General features: G+C 46.8%; 1 protein-coding gene across 3 annotated transcripts in view; it reads right to left on the bottom strand.

Annotated features, from left to right (window-relative positions):
* NOTCH1 (notch receptor 1) overlaps positions 1-19,394 on the bottom strand; it is a 99,280-nt gene that overhangs the window by 9,924 nt on the left and 69,962 nt on the right. For all 3 annotated transcript variants that reach the window (XR_014164883.1, XM_081897735.1, XM_081897736.1), the window contains 10 exons: positions 19,046-19,274; positions 14,641-14,842; positions 13,722-13,875; positions 12,863-13,047; positions 11,631-11,763; positions 6,022-6,279; positions 4,575-4,687; positions 2,479-3,047; positions 1,339-1,764; positions 885-1,033 (listed from right to left, as the gene is read on the bottom strand). Coding sequence is in view for 2 of the 3 variants with exons in the window: in XM_081897735.1 (XP_081753861.1) it covers positions 885-1,033; positions 1,339-1,764; positions 2,479-3,047; positions 4,575-4,687; positions 6,022-6,279; positions 11,631-11,763; positions 12,863-13,047; positions 13,722-13,875; positions 14,641-14,842; positions 19,046-19,274 (2,418 nt within the window). In the remaining variant the exon portion in view is untranslated. The remainder of the gene's footprint in view (positions 1-884; positions 1,034-1,338; positions 1,765-2,478; positions 3,048-4,574; positions 4,688-6,021; positions 6,280-11,630; positions 11,764-12,862; positions 13,048-13,721; positions 13,876-14,640; positions 14,843-19,045; positions 19,275-19,394) is intronic.

Raw genomic sequence — 19,394 nt, 5'->3', positions numbered from 1 at the left:
CAGGAGGCCTTCTTGGTAGTGGCACCCACCCTGTGGAACGCCCTCCCGTCAGTTGTTAAAGAGATGAGCAATTATATAATTTAGGAAACATCTGAAGGCAGTTCTGTATAGAGAAGCTTTTTAAGGTGTATAATGTTTTACTATGTTTTTATATAAGCTGGAAGCCACCCAACATGGCTGGGGCAACCCAGTCAGATGGGCTGAGGTATAAATAATTTATTATTATTATTATTTTACTGCTTCCATGGAATTCTAATTGCAATGCAATAAAATACAACAGAATAAATAAAAGGAAGTGATAAAAAGACTCCCTTGGCTCTGCTATGACAGACCAGCCCCATCAGGCCCCTCCTGCCCCTGGATTGTGCAAGCTGGTTGTTAGAGGACCAACTGTTTAGAAACTGGTGTCTGTGTTTTGGTTTTCCTCTTCCCTCCTTGTGCCTTTTCCTTTGTGTATCATGCCTTTTAAAATTTTTATTTTAAGCCTGTAGGTAGGGACTGCCTTGTTTTGACTGTATGAAAGCTGCTCTGGGAGCCTTTTTGACTGAAGAGCCTGGTACAAATGCTTCAAATAAATAAATGAACAAGAAAGACACAATTAAAAACATTTAATGCAAAGAGTGTGCCATCTCCTATCTCCAACCTCAGATCCACAGGCATGCATGGGTGGACCACCTGATTGAAGCTCATCCGTGGACCACACCCTGGGCAGCCCCGGCTCAAAGCTTTCATTACAATCAAGTGGCATGTAGCTTTTGTAAAAGAAAGTGAAAAACTGCTAGGGGCAAAAGCTGACTGGGGCAGAGGCGGCCCAGCTTCCCGGGATATGCCAGCAGGGCTGCTAACGCATCAGCAGGTGTTTCCTGCACGTGTGGCAGACTTACTCTTAACAGCTTCGATTTTGTATGGGAAGTCCAGGCTGCCCCGCGAGGCCAAAGCACCGAGGAAGGCCGCCACATCTGTGGTACTTTGGAAGCACTGAGAGGAGGACTGGACACACTGGCGATTGTCAATCTCCAGGTGAACGATTGATCTGCAGGTTTTGGAAGAAGAAAGGAAGTGGGAGTAAGAAGCAATAATCTTGGATGGACAGCTTCCTAGGTTCCTATAAAATTCAGTCCCTTTTTTCAGAATGATGAGGACCAGAATCTTTGTTTTTAGGGGAAGAGCCATGGCTCAGCTACAGAGCACCTGCTTTGTATGCAGAAGGCCCCAATGGCATGTCCAAGTTGGGCCAGGAGAGACTCCATGCCAGACATTCTGGAGAGTCACTGCCAGTCAGTGCAGACAACAACCTCCTCCTCCCTGCTCCCAGAGAGCCCCAGCCAAGCCACTCACCCGCAGATGTCCACATGGTCCATCTCCCTCCTGCGTCTGTCAATGATGGTCTCATACAGCCTAGATCTTATCTTGAAGACAGCATCACTCACATCTGGCCAGCTCACCAACGACCGCTTGATGTGGTGCTTTTTGAGCTCCTCTGGCTTGCCATAGTAGGGGAATATCATGTACTCGCCCTGCTCATCCTTCTTGAAGACCACATTGGTGTGAAGAATGCGGCTGAGCTCCCGCAGGAAGTTCAAGGAGTTGTTCTTTAGGTTCTCTGGGGAGGTCAGCACCACCACCACCAAAGTGCCATCCGCCAGCTTTTCGGGAACGTTGTTGGCACAGTCGAGACCGTCCCACTCACACTCCGCGTTGTTGCAGCCCTGGTCGCAGTGTCCATCAGAGAAGTGGTCCTTGCAGTACTGGTCATACAGAGGGCTGTGCAAGCAATGGGGAGAGGAGGAGAAGGGGTTGAAAACAAAAGTGCCCGGCATCTATAATGCCATTATACAAGTCTATGGTGTGGCCACATTTGGGATACTGTGCACAATTCTGGTTCAGCCCCACAGTCACTCAGAGCAGGGCCTTTAGTGTGGCTGTCCGTCCTTTGGAGCAGCATGCCCGATGAGATACGATAAACTCCACCATTTGCACTTTTTAGAAACAGCTGAAGGGCCATTTTGTCCCCAAAAGGCTTTCTCCGCTGTATAAATGAGTATTTGACATGAGTGCCCACTGGTTTGGGTTTCACTTGTGTTTTTACATATATTTGTTGTCACTGTCTTTTAAACTGTTTAAATTATATGTAAATTGCCCTGAGATGATGGTTTAGAAGGTGAATAGTAGCTCAAAAATAAAAATGAGAAGAAGAGGAGGAGGAAGGAGAAGGAGGGGTAGAAGAAAGAAGAAACAACCTTTTGCTTCTGGGCCCTCCCTGCTCTTTCCACATACTCTCATCATAAAAGAGCAAACAGGCACATCCTTTAGCCCCGGAAGCAAATCGTTACTGTTATTACTACTACTACTAGTACAATTTTATTATCTGCCCTTCCACCTAAAGTCCCAGGGTGGGGACTTACAACAATTAAAACATAACTTTGATATCAAAGTGCATCGTGACCCTATGTAAAAAACAGTTTAAACTCCACTCACTTGCACTGCCCCTCCATCTTCTGGCAGTCGAAACCGTCGTACAGGCAACCGGTGTTGTTGCACTGGGTGTCACAGTGCCCGTTGTTGAAGTAGTCCCAGCACTGGAGGGACTGGGAGCAGTTCTTCCAGGGGTCGTTGAAATTCAGGGAGCAGTCGCCGCCGTCCCAGCCGCAAGCGTGGTTATTGCACTGGGCGTCACAGATCTTGTTGCCAGCGTGGCTGGCGCACACAGGGATCTCACACTTCTCCTCCAAGGGAGGTGGAGTGATGTTCTGGCCAAGGCCACCTGTGAAGTCGTAGTCCAAGATGTGGCAGTTCAGACCGTTGAACCGGGCTGGGCAGTTGCAGCGGTAGTGGGGTGGCTCTTTGGCAGGCTGGCAGGTGCCCCCGTTGTAGCAGGGGCTGGAGTGGCAGGGGCTGCCAGAGGAGAACTGGCAGGCAGCTCCGCTAAAGCCCAGTGGGCAGAGGCACCTGGAGCTCTTCTGGGTGGAGATGCAGGTGCCGCCGTTCAGGCACCGCAACGGTCCGCAGCCGCGGGCGTCGTTCTCACACGTGGCACCGTCCCAGTCCTGCAGAGGGCAAAGAGTGGAACGACTGAGACTACTCCAAAGGCAGTAATCAAATCACAGAAAAGTAAAGTGGGAAGGCCTCCAAGGGGTCATTATTATTTTTATTATTATTATCATCTGTTAAATGTATTTGTTGCTTGTTACTTGAAGGTCTCCAATTGACTTACAGTAATACACGCACACACACAAATATTCTCCTCCCAAAAGGGAGGAGAAAAGGGGGGGGGAATCAATATGTTGTCTAACACAGAGCTTTCCCAACTTTTCATGTTTGTGATACACTTTTTAGGCATGCATCACTTTGCGACACCATAATTCACTTTTCCTAGCAAACTAGAGGTTAAACTAACCCCTTTTCAGGCCCAGGAGGAGCACGGGGAGTATTCCCGTGAGACTCCTACACACTGCAGCCAACACACTAATGTATCACAATACAGTTTGGAAAGCTCTGGTCTAACACAATACTTATGAAAAGAAAAAAGAAAAAAACACACCTGCTATGTAAATAACAAACAACATTAACTATTATCGTCAAATAATAAACCAAGAATACACTCACCCACTAATGAGCAGATTTCACCAACTATTTTTCCAACTTTTAGCTTCACCAACCTGCCCCAAACTCTGTTCTCAGGCCAACTGTTTTATATCAGCAGTGGGTTGGTCAGTGTCCTCCTCCAGGAACTATCCATTATCTCCCTTCAGAGGGGAGCAGCTGCATGGCAAAGCAGGAACGTGGTGGCAAAAGTTTTATCTGCTTTGCCGTTGGTCTGGCTACTGCTTTTGTCCTGCTGCTGCTGGTGGTGGGGGTGCATCTAGCTCAACCCCCTGAATGCTAGAATCCCAGCTAAAGAATAGGCATTACTAACTTAAGTCTGCACATTTTGGTGGGTCCACTCTGAGCAGGACTAGCATTGGTTGCAACCCTAAATTTGCAGTTTATGCTGAAGTCAGTAGAGGTCAGCATACTCTTTACTGATAGCTGCTAGTCTCCTAGTGTTCAGATGAGCAGAATCAGTGCCTTTTTTTTCAGAGATCATGTGCTCCCCTGTCCACACTTGCCCGGCAGGGTTGCATATATATATATATACATGGGAACTTCCGCAAGTGGAGCAGATGCACTACCTGCTGAACTATGGCCCTTCTCCTAAGAACAAAGCAAGGTTCTAGTCCTCAAAGTTATGAATAAGGGGATGAAATAAACAGAAACATGGGAAGCCATGTTCTTCCAAGTCAGTGCAATTGATCCATCTAGCTCAGTATTGTCTATACTAACTTGCAGGGGCTCTCCAAGGTTTTAGACTCACTGGATGTGCCCAGCTTTTCCTGGGATTGAACCTAGGATTTTCTGCATGCAACACAGCTGATTTACCACCAAACTACGGCCTTTCCTCATCCAGCAACTCCTAAGAATCCAAAACAGATGCTGGCTAGGAATGGGCGCAAATAATCCCACCCAGCCCAAGAGGCTGCTTCCGTCTCTCAACCCCACAGCTCGTCCCCTAAAACCAAAAGCTGACTACACACCGGAGGGCACCTGCAGATGTAGCCGTGCTGTGTGTTGCTGGCCACTGCACAGGTCCCACCGTTCTTGCAGGGCTGGTTCCGGCAGCCGTCTACCACCGTCTCACAGTGACGCCCTGGAAAGGGGATGGAGAAAGCCTCGTCAGGTTGCCCCGCCGTCACCCCCAACATTTCCCCCTGGACCTCTGCAGTAAAACAGCTGCATCTCTCCATCTCTGAAATCTCATGTGCACACTCTTTTACTAGTTAAGGGGGCCCCCTGATGGTTACCTATTGGCTGAAAAGAAGATGTCTATGCCATCAGGGCAGCCCACACTACCCCATGTATCTTCTCTAGAAAGGGAAAAGTTGAAGATATTAAGAAACTAAGAAGAGCCTGCTGGTTCTGGCCAAAGGCACTCCATCTCATCCAGCATTCTGTTCTCACAGTGGCCAACCAGATACCTTTGGGGGACCTGGGCACAAGGGAACTCTTCCCTCCTTGTGATTTCAAGCAACTGGTATTCAAAAGCATTGCTGTGGAGGCAAGAGCATTGCCATCTTGATTAGCAGCAATCTCTAGCCCTCTGTCTAATCTTCTTTTAAAGCAGGCTAGGTTTGTGGCCATCACTGCCTCCTGTGGGAAGGAGTTTAACTATCATCATCATTTTATTTGTATACTGCCTTTGCACAGTTAAAACTATGTAATTACACAATTACAAAAATGGCCATGAACAATAAATAAAACGGGGGAAAGCACACAGCAAACCCGAAAAATTTCCACATAAATGAAAATAAGATCTAAAAACAAGCCTGCAAAAAATTAATGCCAGGAACAGCAACAACCTCCACTAAGCAATACCCCAGCACAAGAGTCTGTTCAGCAGCCTCATATTTTGTAGCTGGGAGTCGTCAGGCAGGGCCCTGGCCCTCCCCCACAGGCCAGGTGGGAAAAGGCAGGGAGTAGGACTCCCAGCTAAGATAGTCTATGCACTTGGGAGAATTCAGGGCAAATAAAAACAAAGTACTTTTTTACACAGTGCATAGATAAACTCTAAAGGGGGGGGGGGCAAAGACATGGAGCAGGATAAGGCCTATGTTCTCCCTCCACTGTCAGAGCAGAATGCCCCAGAATACAAGCTGCTGGAAACCACAGAAGGAGAAAGTACTGTTGCATTTGGGTAATGCTTGTGGACTTCCCACTGTAGCACCAGGTTTGGTTAATGTGGGAAAAGGATGCTGAGTCGCCCTGATCCAGCTGATGATCTCTTCTTATATTCTTACTAGATACAGTCCATGGCTTATAATCTTTGGGTATATGAACCACCTACGTATATTAAACTGCATGTTTGCATTAGGACTGGAGAATACCTTTATTGTCAACATCAGCCAGTAATTCTTGGAGAAAAAGCAAGAAGGGAGGAAACACCAAAGACCAGGTGTCTTTTGGGGGGAGCCTTGTGGTGCTCACCAGAATACCCCAGACGACACTCGCACACGTAGTCGTTGATGCGCTGCACACAGTTCTGGGTTCCTAGCGGGTCACAAGGGTTGGACAGACACTCGTTGACGTCACCCTCACAGCGCTCCCCAACGAAGCCCAGCAGGCAGATGCAGCTGTAGCCCCCTACGCGGTCCACACACCGCCCGTTGTTGAAGCACTTGGGGGCGAAGGTGTTGGGGTCAAAGGGTGGGCTGCAGTCGTCTATGTTGATCTCACAGTGCACTCCTGTGGTGGGGAGAGTGATGGGGAGCAGAAGAAGGTGAGAGCTGGATCCCAAAAGGCCTGCTTACAACTTGGCCTAGCATTGATCCATTTTCTTTACATTTCCTGGAGGCACCCTCCAAAACAAATAAATTGAAAACCTGTATTCCTGTACATACACCAAAACTTTTAATAGTATGGATTTGTAAAACACATTTTAATTAAGTGATCCACAAGTACTGTGTCCAGTTCTGGGCACCACAGTTTAAGAAGTTTATTGATAAGCTGGAATGTGTGCAGAGAAGGGAGACCAGGATGATGAAGGGTTTGGAAAAGCCTTATGAGGGAGTTGGCCTGGAGAAGAGACAATTGAGAGGCGATACAATAGCCATCCTCAAATATCTAAAGAGCTGTCCTATGGAAGATGGAGCAAGCTTGTTTTCTCCTGCTCTGGAGGGTGCGAACCGAACTAAGTGCTTCAAGTTACAAGGAAGGAGATTCCAACTAAACATCAGGAAGAACTTTCTGATGGTAGAATTGGAGAGCTGGAAGGAATCCCAAGAGCCATATACTCTGCAATGCAGGAATATCAACTAAAGCATCCATGATAGATGGCCACTCAACCTCTGCTTAAAACCTCCAATGAAAGAGAGTCCCTCACCTTCCAAGGGAGTCCATTTCACTGTCTTTTTTTTATAAAATATTTATTAAAGTTTTTGGAAATACAACAAGAAAAGTCAAAAAAACATTTTAAACAAGAAAAGATGAAATACAAAGAAGGAAAAAAAAGGAAAAATCAAAAAGAACATAAAACAGAGAACATAAAAAAAGAAAAATCCATAAAAAATACAACAAATCTTCCCATTACTGATCTTTCATTAACTTATTTCCCTGACCTCCTCACACCTCCCTTTTTTGTATTCTAAGTCAATTTTCCATTTCAGCAAATCCTTTCCCTCTTTTCAAATTTTTGTCCTGTAAATAAATTTATCTTGAAATTAATATAACTTTACTTTCTCTCCTTTCACCAATTAACAGTCTATTTTTCCTAAATCTTTGTAACATTTCTGCTAAAATCACATAAATTCATTCCAACATCATTCTAACATTCATTAATCTTGCAATGTTTCTGTAAATAGTCCTTAAATTTCTTCCAATCTTCCTCCACCAACTCTTCTCCCTGGTCTCGGATTCTGCCAGTCATTTCCGCCAGTTCCATGTAGTCCATCACCTTCAGGGAGTCCATTTCACTGTCAATCAGCTCTTAACATCAGAAAATAAGAGCTGTTCCAACTAAAGACAACCAACCAAACCCTGCCCCACCAACTTCTCTCACTACCAAGAAAATACAGAAAGTGAATACCATAGTACCTCTGGATACAAACGGGATTTGTTCCGGATACCTGTTCGCATCCTGAAGCGAACGCAACCCGCGTCTGCGCATGCGGTGAAACCCGGAAGTAACGTGTTCCGTTACTTCCGGGTCACCGCGGAGCACAACCCAAAAGTGCTCAACGTGAAGCATATTTAACCCGAGGTATGACTGTAGAAAGAGAACCTACTCAGGTGGCACTGCCACAAAAAGCAAATACACTAAGCATACACTAAGCAAAAGAAAGTAAGTTTTACCACCCCACCCCCACTCTCCACCTTCTCTTCCCCATCCTTATACTGTAAACAACACACTAATGCAGCAGTTCTCAACCTGTGGGTCCCCAAATGTTGTTGGATTACAACTCCCATCATCCCTGAGCTCTGGCCTTGCTAGCTAGGAATGATGGGAGTTGTAGTTCAACAACATCTGGGACCCACAGGTTGAGAAATGTGGCAAAACCCGGAAGTAACGCGTTCCGTTACTTCCGGGTCACCACGGAGCGCAACCCAAAAGCACTCAAAGTGAAGCATATTTAATCCGAGGTGTGACTGTAGAAAGAGAAACTACTCAGGTGGCACTGCCACAAAAAGCAAATACAGTAAGCAAAAGAAAGTAAGTTTTACCACCCCATCCCCCTCTCTCCCCCATCCTTATACTGTATACAACAGTCTAATGCAGCGGTTCTCAAGCTATGGGTCCCCAGATGTTGTTGGACTACAACTCCCATTATCCCTGAGCTCTGGCCTTGCTAGCTAGGAATGATGGGAGTTGTAGTTCAACAACATCTGGGGCCCACAGGTTGAGAAATGCAGCGAAACCCGGTAGTAACACGTTCCGTTACTTCCAGGTCACCGCGGAGCGCAACCCAAAAGCGCTCAACTTGAAGCATATTTAACCTGAGGTGTGACTGTAGAAAGAGAAACTACTCAGGTGGCACTGTCACAAAAAGCAAATACACTAAAGCAAAAGAAAGTAACTTTTACCACCCCATCCCCCTCTCCCCCCCTTCTCTTCCCCACCCTTATACTGTATACAACACACTAACGTAGCAGTTCTCAACCTGTGGGTCCCCAGATGTTGGACTACAACTCCCATCATCCCTGAGCTCTGGCCTTGCTAGCTAGGAATGATGGGAGTTGTAGTTCAACAACATCTGGGACCCACAGGTTGAGAAATGTGGCAAAACCCGGAAGTAACGCGTTCCGTTACTTCCGGGTCACCATGGAGCGCAACCCAAAAGCGCTCAACTTGAAGCATATTTAACCCGAGGTGTGACTGTAGAAAGAGAACCTACTTGGGTGGCACTGCCACAAAAAGCAAATACACTAAGCAAAAGAAAGTAAGTTTTACCACCTCCCCCCTCTCCCCCCCTTTTCTTCCCCATCCTTATACATTGGTACCTCGGGTTATATACGCTTCAGGTTACATACACTTCAGGTTACAGACTCCGCTAACCCAGAAATATTACCTTGGGTTAAGAGCTTTGCTTCAGGATAAGAACAGAAATCGTGCTCCTGCGGCGCGGCGGCAGCAGGAGGCCCAATTAGCTAAAGTGGTGCTTCAGGTTAAGAACAGTTTCAAGTTAAGAATGGACCTCTGGAACGAATTAAGTACTTAACCCGAGGTACCACTGTACTGTATACAACACACTAATGCAGTGGTTCTCAACCTGTGGGTCCCCAAATGTTGTTGGACTACAACTCCCATCATCCCTAAGCTCTGGCCTTGCTAGCTAGGAATGATGGGAGATGTAGTTCAACAACATCTGGGACCCACAGGTTGAGAAATGCGGCGAAACCTGGAAGTAACGCATTCTTTTACTTCCAGGTCACCGTGGAGCGCAACCCAAAAGCACTCAACGTGAAGCATATTTAACCCAAGGCATGACAGTAGAAAGAGAACCTACTCAGGTGGCACTGCCACAAAAAGCAAATACACTAAGCACACACTAAGCAAAAGAAGGTAAGTTTTACCACCCCATCCCCCTCTCCCCCTTCTCCTCCCCATCCTTATACTGTGTATACAACACACTAATACAGCGGTTCTCAACCTGTGGGTCCCCAGATGTTGGACTACAAGTCCCATCATCCCTGAGCTCTGGCCCTGCTAGCTAGGGGTGATGGGAGTTGTAGTTCAACAGCATCGGGGACCCACAGGTTGTCTCATAACAAATGTGACTGATCAGTAGAAAGCACAACCTGGAAAAAGAGACAATGCACGTACTTTTGTAAACCAAGAAAATCTTTAATAAAAATCATTTTTAAAAACGAAAGAAAGTAAAAGCTGGAAAAATGAAAAAAATAGTGTATAGGTTTATCACCCACCCTCTCCCCTCCCCTCTCTCCCCCTCCCTCTGGATATTGTCTTACACTGAACATAAACCAAAAGACTTTATAATCTGAACAACAAAAAAGAGAGATTGCATGGTTTTTTGTAGTCAATGAAAAACTTTAATAAAAATTATTTTTTTAAAAAAGGAAGTAAGAGCTTTTCAACAGTGGAACTGACTCCAAAGGGTGGTAGATTCTCCTTCCTTGGGAGATTTTCAAGCAAAGTTTGGATGCTTTAGTTGACATTCCTGCATTGCAGGGGGTTGGACTAGATGCCCCTCAGGGTCCCTTCTAACTCTTCTATAATTCTAAGTTAGTATACACCTTTGGGACTAATCACTAGTTTTCTGTGGAATTAGTGAATGAAATGAAGCTCCACCGTTCTCCTGCAGAGGCATATCTATGCTTTGTTCCTCTTGCCAGCCTTAATTTGTGAACCAAAGGTTTGCACACTTTTAAGTCCTTCCAGACTGCAGCTATCACCCTGTGTGCAGCTACTAATAGAAATCCAATTAGTGGTTTATTCATCAGGGCCTGATACCCACTTAAACCCATATTCAGTAACACTGACAACACACCTGAGGGCACCTGCAGATGTAGCCGTGCCATGCCGATGAGTCATTTTATTTATCTCTAATTAAACACTTGTTATCTAAAAATTTCCACCAGGTACATCCACCAAAAATGCCAACCAATACCCCTGCCTCCACACTCTTGGCAGCACATATGTGAAGCAGCTTTATAAAAACAATTTGTTCCTTCTTTCTCTCAAGACCCTCCCAAATTCATAGCAATGGGCACCATCTTGCGTGGATTCAAAGGCATGGAGGTATTTGTCCAAATGTGCATCACGGGGTTGTTTTGTGAACTGAGGGGAGAGAACTACAAAGGTGGCACTGAGAGTCTTGGAGGAAAGGTGGAATGTTCAACATAGTCATAAATACACAAATAAGACAATCCAGCTGCCAACCCAATGGCATTCCAGTCAGCTTCCTCGAAATAAGGTCCCATGAAAACAGCAAAGGGGAATGCGAGTGGGGAGAAGCAATGTATTTCACTTTCAATCAAGGCAAGACCCTTCCCCTGCAAAAAGTCTTGATAGAACACTGTGCCCCTTCTCCCGGCAAGTTGCTGAATACCCCTCCCACACCTTCTGAGACGGACACACACACGTACACATACAACACCCCTTTGCAAAAGTGTGTGTAGGGGGAAGCTATTCAGTCAGCTCTATATGCAAAGTCTCCCAACCGGCATTCAACCTGCACTTCATGCTCTACCACTTAACCAAAATCTCAATCCTCAGGGTTTTCAATAAATTTGGGGTTTAAATAGGAACATTAGCAAGCTGCCTAGTACTGAATCAGACCATTGGATCCATCTAGCTCAGTACTGTCAACACTGATCAGGAGTAACAAGCCAGGATTTCTACCAGGGAATGATGGGTTTTTCTCCAGCCCTACCTGGAGATTCTGCTGAGCACTGAACCTGGGACCTTCTAAATTCAAAAGCAGACACCCACTGAACTGATGACTTTTAAGCCAATACAGAACAGACTGATAGAAATACTGGAGCCCTCCACTCCCCCCCTTAATCAAGTGGGACACCCCTAAAGACTGGGTCTTTCCCTACCTGCCCATGCCCCTGCTTCCACCCAAACCCACATTTACCTTGAGTCCCTCGGGGACAAGAGCACTTGTAGGTGTTGATGAGGTCAATGCAGGTCCCTCCGTTCTGGCAGGGGTGGGAAAGGCACTCGTTGATCTCCTCTGAGCAGTTGATCCCGTGGTAGCCAGCAACACACTACAAGGAAAGGTAGTCCAATATTCCCGAGTTGAAATGAGTTCTAGAGGGGTAGGAGGATTTCCTCCTTCCCACCTTGGAAGGCAGCCCCTCAAAAGGGAGCCCACAATGGAAAATGCCAAAACCAACTTGTAGTATATTTTTAAAAATGCAACCAGATAAAAAATAGACAAACTGTACCGTCCTCAAATCACCCACCCCACCAAAAATGGCTAGTGCCTGAGCTGCTGTAATGTCACAGGAGCTGCAAGCGTACGAGCCGCTGGAGGGTCAGGTTCGCAAGGACTAGCCAAGACTGAACTGTGCAATCTTGCCGCGGGAAGTGGAGAAAAAAATAGGGGGCTGAGACTGGGGTGGGGACTTTGGGTGGGCATGGCATGGTGTGCTGGGAATATTTCTGAAGCTCATGGCCAAACAATTATCAAGACTGCTTAGACATAATAAAAAATACTTGCATTACTTGGCCTTTCATTAAGAAAAGCCGAAAGATGTTTAGGTGCCCTCCGCTCTACAGTAACATTACGATTTCAGCTAGCTTTGAAGTCCGCAAGGGAAGCGCCCAAATGTTCTATCATGCAAGAGCTTATGAGGCTGCCTCATAATGCATTACATTGACTTGGAAATGGAGGCTGGCACAAGCAGGGGCAAAGGTGCTGCCTTCTACCCAGCCAGACTGCTCAATCATAGGACTGTAGAGTTGGAAGGGACCCCAAGAATCATCTAGTCCAACCCCATGCAGTGCAGGAATCCCAGCTAAAACATCCCTGACAGGTGGCCCTCCAACCTCTGCTTCTAAGCCTCCAATGAAGGACAGCCCTCCATCTTTTAACTTTGTTGGCATAGGAGATGCTCTGCTACCAAGTTACGATGTACCCCTTTCCCTGAAAACTGTGGCTTTTTTTCAGGGTGGCTGTAAACTACCCAGCAATCTGGAAATATCTATGATGGAGGCATGTCCTGTACTTCGTTCTGAAGTTCCACCACATCTCAGGACATGTACCCAGCTCCGCTGGCAATGCATAAACCCAGGTAAAGGAGGGTTCACCCTGTGTCCACTGCCCCCCCCCCACACCTCCTCCCTTCTGAGCACCAACCATACCTCACACGAGTAGCCCCCTAGGTAGTCTGTGCAGGTGGCCCCGTTCTGGCAAGGGTTGGGGGAGCACTCATCCACCTGCTCCTCGCAGTAGCTGCCTGTGTAGCCGGCCTGGCACTGGCAAGAGTGGGTGTTGCCCCTGTCCACACAGAGCCCAGAGTTCCTGCATAGGTGCACCACCTCGACGCCTGCAAAGGTATAGGAGGGAGGTCAGGTACAAGTAACAGGTGTGGGTGTGTGGGAGAACGCCTCCTCAGTGATGTCTACTCCCAGACCATGGAACACCCTCCCAGGAGAAGCCAGACTGGCTCCTTCCTTGTCACACTTCCACAGGTGAAGACTGTTTTTACTCCAGGAGGCTTTTAGGAAATAACTGTTTCTTTAAAGGAATGGGTGTTTCTATATGGTGTTCATCATCATCATCATCTGTCATGTGCTTCTTATTGAGGGTACCCCCCCATTGGGAGTTTAATTTGCTCTTAAACTATTTTTTAAATATGTTTTTAGCTTTTTGTATTTTATCTGTGTTGTTTAAATTTGTGTAAGCTGGTCCCTAAGAGCTGGAAGAAATCTGTTTATGTATGCAACTACAGCAGCTCGGATTTTGTCTGTGTGTGTGTGTGTGTGTGTGTGACACATAGCTGTAATATATATAAAAAATATAAACCAATAAACACCTCACTGCAACAACTATCAAATACTGAACCACTTCAAAACAAAATGCCAAACACCAATCTATGCATCTGGCTGGGGTCAGCCACCCCTCACCGGGTCCTGCCCTGGCCAGAGTCTGCTCCCAGGACAGACCAAAGAGAGAAGACAGAGGAAGGGGAACACAGCAAGCAGGATGGGGCCTTCTTACCTTGCTGCCGTGCAGCCACCTCACAGGAGACATTGGGGACATCGCAGTAGAGTCCAGTCCAGCCACTGGTGCACTCGCAGCGGTACAGGTTGTCTGTCTGCCAGCACTTTCCGCCGTTCTTGCAGGGTGAGGAGTCACACCAACGCACCAGGTTCTGGGGGCGAAGAATCAGAAGGTTTGTGGGTGCAACAGCACCAGGGCCAGGGTAGGGTGGTACGGAGAAGGGGCTTTGTGGGTTCAACCCTGCGCAGCTGGTTGAAGGACACAGCCCTGAAGATGCCAGGGTGGAGGGGAGTCAACAGCCCTTCCAAGTGCCATGTGATTCCAACTCCTGGCAGCCAGCATAGCCATGGATGTTGATGACAGGAGTTGTAGTGCAGCAACACGGTTTCCCATGGCTAAGCAACGTTTCTTTGTGTTAGCCATGGTTTGGCTCAGCAAACCACAAATCATCTCACAGACAAGCAAGGCCACAGTTTGTTTCACCATGCTTGGTTTCCCCAGCTGCTCTTGCAATGTGACTTTGGGGTTGTCAAAGAACCAGAGTTAAGCAACGCTGATGGGGAATGCACAGAATGCTGAACTATCCTTAAGCCAGCAGTGTACCTTGGCTTCACATCATGGTTTGTTGCCAGGTGAAATGAACCACTGTTAAGTCTGCCAGGTGGGGTTCAGACAGTCAAACAAACCATAGGCAAGCTAAACAAACCATGAGTTTGTGCTGGTGTGAACCAGGGCTGCTGCCTCTCTGCTCTGACCTCAACACTTCAGACATTTGCTCCTCACTCTGTGAGCCCACCCACCCCAAGCCCCCAGTGAAACAACAGAAGCAAATGAACAGGGAAAAGCAAGTCCCACTCAAGGTCAGGCTCTGCAAGCAGAACTGGTTCGGCATCCAGTGGGGTCTTGGCCTCCTTACCTGACAACTGAGGCCAGTGTAGCCCTGAGGACAAGTGCACTTGTAGGTCCCGTAGCTATCCTGGCAGGTGCCGCCATTCAGGCAGGGTTTGGAGTCACACTCGTTGATGTCATGCTCGCAGTAGATTCCCGTGAAGCCAGGTGGACAGACACAGGTGAAGGTGTTGATGCCGTCCACACACGTGCCCCCATTGAAGCAGGAGCTGAAGGGCAGAAGGAAACTGGCTGTGCCATCAAAGCTCTCCGTTGGAAGCTGCCTTATAGCAAAAGCCAGAATGCTGGGTCCGTCTAGTGCAGCACAGGGTACACTGACCACCACTAGCAATGGCTCTCCAGGGTTTCTAACAGGGAGTTTTACCCAACCTGACAGAGTTGCCATTGGGGATTGAACCCAAGACTCTTTCCATGCAGAGTGTGTGCTCTACCACTGAGCCTTTCTGTGGCTTTTCCCCAAAATGTAAAATAGTATTCTAGATCTCATGATTTTGAATGGAGGGCTGAATTACATAGGAAGCTGCTTATACCTAGTCAGACCATTGGGTTCACTTGGCTCAGTAGTGTCTTCACTGATTGGCAGCAGCAGTAGCTGTCCAGGGTTTCAGACATATTGAGTTTTTAGGGGAGGAGTGGAAAATGGCATTTTGGGTGCTTCTATGCTTAGTTGAGATTCCTGTATTGCAGGGGGTTGGACCAGATGACCCTCAGGGTGCCTTCAACTCTACACTTTTATGATTCTACAGCTGCAAAGTTAGTCCACAGCCAATGTCTGCTGAAATCTCAGAAGCCAGAGAGAGCAACAAAGCAAGATCCAGTATGGTGTAGTGCTTAGAGTGTTGGACTCAGACCTGGGAGACCAGGGTTCAAATGCCCGCCCCACTTGGCCATGAAGCTCACTGGGTGATCTTTCTCTCAGCTCTAACCTATCTCACTCGTTGGGGAAGGTAAAATGGGCTGAAGGATTACCACGTACCCCAACTTTAGCTCCTTGGAGGAAAGGTGGGATATAAATGCAGTAAGATAAATGAAAGTAAATTAATGTTAAGGAAGACCCGTGCCATGTTTGTCTTCCTGCAGGAGAACTTGCAAAGCTACACTTGTAGCAAGTGCAAACTGGTTGGCTTGCTGGAAGAGAAGGTACAACAACCTGAGGTCCAAATAGTCAACACTTCGAGGTATAGGGCAAGATGCAGACTTTCGCGATAGAGCTGAGTGGACTGTGACAGAACAGCAACACAGGCGCCCCAAGGGAGGAGGAAGATTGCTCATGGCAAGAGACCAACCCCTGGAGGAACGTGACGCACACAAGTAGGACTGTCAGGAACCATGCTGTGTCATTAGAACTGTGAAATCAGTTCCATGCTCTCACCTAGGACACTGATTCTGGGGCAGAAGAGTTAGGACAGCAGTTACGGAACTTAGAATACACTAAGGTAGCTGTGAACGGTAGTGCACATAATGATTCCTGTCACCCCCAATAGGAGGAATAGACAGGAGGAGATGGACTTGGGAGGTTTTTTTCCCATTCTTGATCTAACACTTTCAGATCCCAAATGAGTATGCTGATAATTCACCTGCTACCTTCCAAGGAAATGATCTCGGGAGAAAAGGAATTGCAGTCTGGAGAAGGCAAGTTGAGAGGAGGAGGAGGAAGTACTAGAACCATAAGGTTCCTGCCTTTGTAACCTATTCCAGTAATATCCAGATCAGCTCGAAGAGACGAGAGGGGAAGACTCAAGAACAGCAGCTGCAGACCTTAGAACACTCCAAGGCGATTTTGGAAAGCACAGTGTACAGAACGATTCTTGCCACTCCCCAGAGGAGGAAGAGACTTTGGTGGTAGTAAGGGGTAAGAGGCAATAGTTTTCGGAGGAAAGAGGATGTCCCAAGAGGTGTCTTCCAGGTGCAAAGATTTGCAATGTGACAGAGAACTTGCCAAGTCTTATAAAGCCTGCTGACCACAACTCCTTCCTTCTGATTCACACTCCTCTGCCACACTCAGCCTTCAACCTACAGCAAGGGACTATGAGACTGGGCAAGAAGCTGAAACACCTTGGGGTACAGGTTGTCTTTTCATCACTTCTTCCTGTTGAAGATCATGGCCCAAGAAGAGAGGAAAATACTGGAAGTAAACCACTGGCTGTACAGGCAGTGTCATCAGGGAGGGTTTGGCTTTTTGGATCACCATCTCTGCTTCTTTGAGGAAGGAATTCTGGGTCGTACCTCACAGCAGCTGGCAAAAATGTGTTTGGTAAGAGTCTAGCATACCTGATCAGGAGAGCTTTCAACTAGATTCTAAGCGGGAGGGCAGACAGCATTACAGGTGGCAGAAGAACACCTGGTACTAGGGATAGTAGCTTCATTGGTGCACAAGAAATTGAGGTGGTGCTTGCCCTGCTAAAGGGCAAAGTACTAGAGGAAGGAAGCAACTGGAGGGAATGATTCATGGTTCCAGTTGTCTCTGCACAAATGCAGAGCATGAGAAACCAACAAGACAAATTGGAGCTTTTAATGCAGGATGGCAAATATGACCTGGGAAGCATTACTGAAACCTGGTGGGATGAGACTCATGACTGAAATGCAGGAATTGAGGGGCATAAACTGTTCAAAAGGAATAGACCAAACAGGAAGGGAGGAGGAGTAGCATTATATGTAAAGGATGTCCAAAATTGTGAATAAATCAATGACCTGCAGCATGGAAAGCATATTGATATGGGTAAAAACTATAGGAGAGAGAAACAATACTGATCTTACTATGGGCGCTTTCTATAGACCACCAGGTCAGACTGAAGACTTAGATGGTGCCTTCCTACAGCAGATTACTAAACATTCAAAAAGGAGAGATAAAGTAGTAATGGGAGACTTCAAGTACCCCATATCTGTTGGAACTCAAACAATGCCAGGAATGTAAGGTCCAACAAATTCCTCCACTGCATTGCTGACAATTTCATTTCCAAGAAGGTGGCAGAAGTAAAAAGTGCATCATCTATCTTGGATCTGGTCCTCACCAACAGGGAGGAACTGATCAAAGAAGTGGAAGCATTTGGAAACTTGAGAGAAAGTTTCATGACACAGAGGCAAGGGAAAGCTGAGTATAGTGAGACATGCACTCTGGACTTTAAGAAGGCTGATTTCAAAAAGCTTAAGGAGCTACTGGGTGAGATCCCATGGTCAGAAATACTCACAGAGAAGGGAGTCCAAGATGGGTGGGAGTTTATTAAATGAAATATTGAAGCTCCAAATTTCAGAAAATTCCAACAAGAAAAGTTGGAAGTATCTAAAGAAACACTGGTGTGGCTGCACAAGGAGCTTACAGATGAGCTGAGATTTAAGAAGGGCATGTATAAGAAATGGAAGAAAGAGGAAATCACAAAGGAAGAATGTACACAAGTAGCCAACAGTTGCAGAATGAATGGCAGGTTCTGCACTTCGGCAGGAAGAACTAGCTGCACAAAGAGAAGATAGGGAACACCTGGCTTACTAGTAGTACATGTGAAATGGGTCTATGGGTCTTGGTAGACCACAAGCTTCACTTGAGCCAACACTGTGATGCAGCAGCAGAAAAAGCTAATGCTATTCTAGGTTGCATCAACAGAAGTATAGTCTCGAGATCAAGGGAAGTAACAGCCCCGGAAGCCAACCAGGCAGTCACAGAAAAAGACATTGCCTTTTTTTATTCTGCCTTGATCAGACTACATCTGGAATATTGTGTCCAGTTTTGGGTGCCACAATTTAAGAAGAATGTTGACAAGCTGCAGCATGTGCAGAGGAGGGCAACCAAGATTATAAAGGCTCTGCAAACAAAGCCTTATGAGGAACAGTTGAAGTAGCTTGATATGTTTAGCCTGGGAAAGAGGAGATTGAGAGGGGATATGATAGCTATCTTCAAATATATAAATGGCTGTCACATGGAATATGCAGCAAGCTTGTTTTCTCCTGCTCTGGAGGGCAAGACTCGAACCAATGGCTTCAAGCTACAAGAAAGGAGATTAAGGAAGAACTTACAGTAAGAGCTGTTTGACATTGGAACGGACTCCCTTGGGAGGTTGTGGACTCTCTTTCATTAGAGGTTTTTAATCAGGGTGTGGATTGCCATCTGTCATGGATGCTTTAGTTGAGATTCCTGCAAAGCAGGGGGGTGGACTAGATGACCCATGGGGTCCCTACCGACTTTATGATTCTAAGGCCATTTGATTAGGGTCCAGAGCCCTCTTGCCCATCATCAGAATAGACTGTGCAAAATAAAAATTTGCAAGTGATGGGTGTGATTTATACCAACACTGCGGTGTGCAGAATGTTGGTTCTCTTGGGATGAACCATCCCCACTCACACACAGGAGCATGACTATAGCCAAGCACATTGTTTTTTAAAAAATGACGTTCCAACGTTATTTCTGGCTCCTGAATTACCTTTCTGTGCAGTCGGGGGTGTTATGCTCGCAGTGGATCCCGCTAAAGCCAGAAGGGCAAGTACAGGTGTAGCTGTTGACACAGTCCGTGCAGTTGGCGCCATTCTTGCAAGGGTTGCTGGCACACTCGTCAATGTCCTCCTCACACTTGGGGCCCCGGAAGCCAGCGAGGCAGTCACAGAAAAAGGCATTGATGCCATCGGAGCAGGACCCGCCGTTGTGGCAAGGATCTAGAGGTAGTGGGGAAAGGGGCAGCGATGGACTCTCATTCCATGGGGCTGATGGTTTTCTTAATTATTTTTTTGAGGCTGCCTTGGCCTCTGCAAAACTTCCCACATTCTTTCCTAAAC

The sequence above is a fragment of the Podarcis melisellensis genome (genome assembly GCF_964234715.1).
Source record: "Podarcis melisellensis genome assembly, chromosome: Z".
Lineage (NCBI taxonomy): Eukaryota > Metazoa > Chordata > Lepidosauria > Squamata > Lacertidae > Podarcis > Podarcis melisellensis.
The sequence above is the reverse complement of the archived record's forward strand: the minus strand, read 5'-3'. Positions and strand labels throughout refer to the sequence as shown.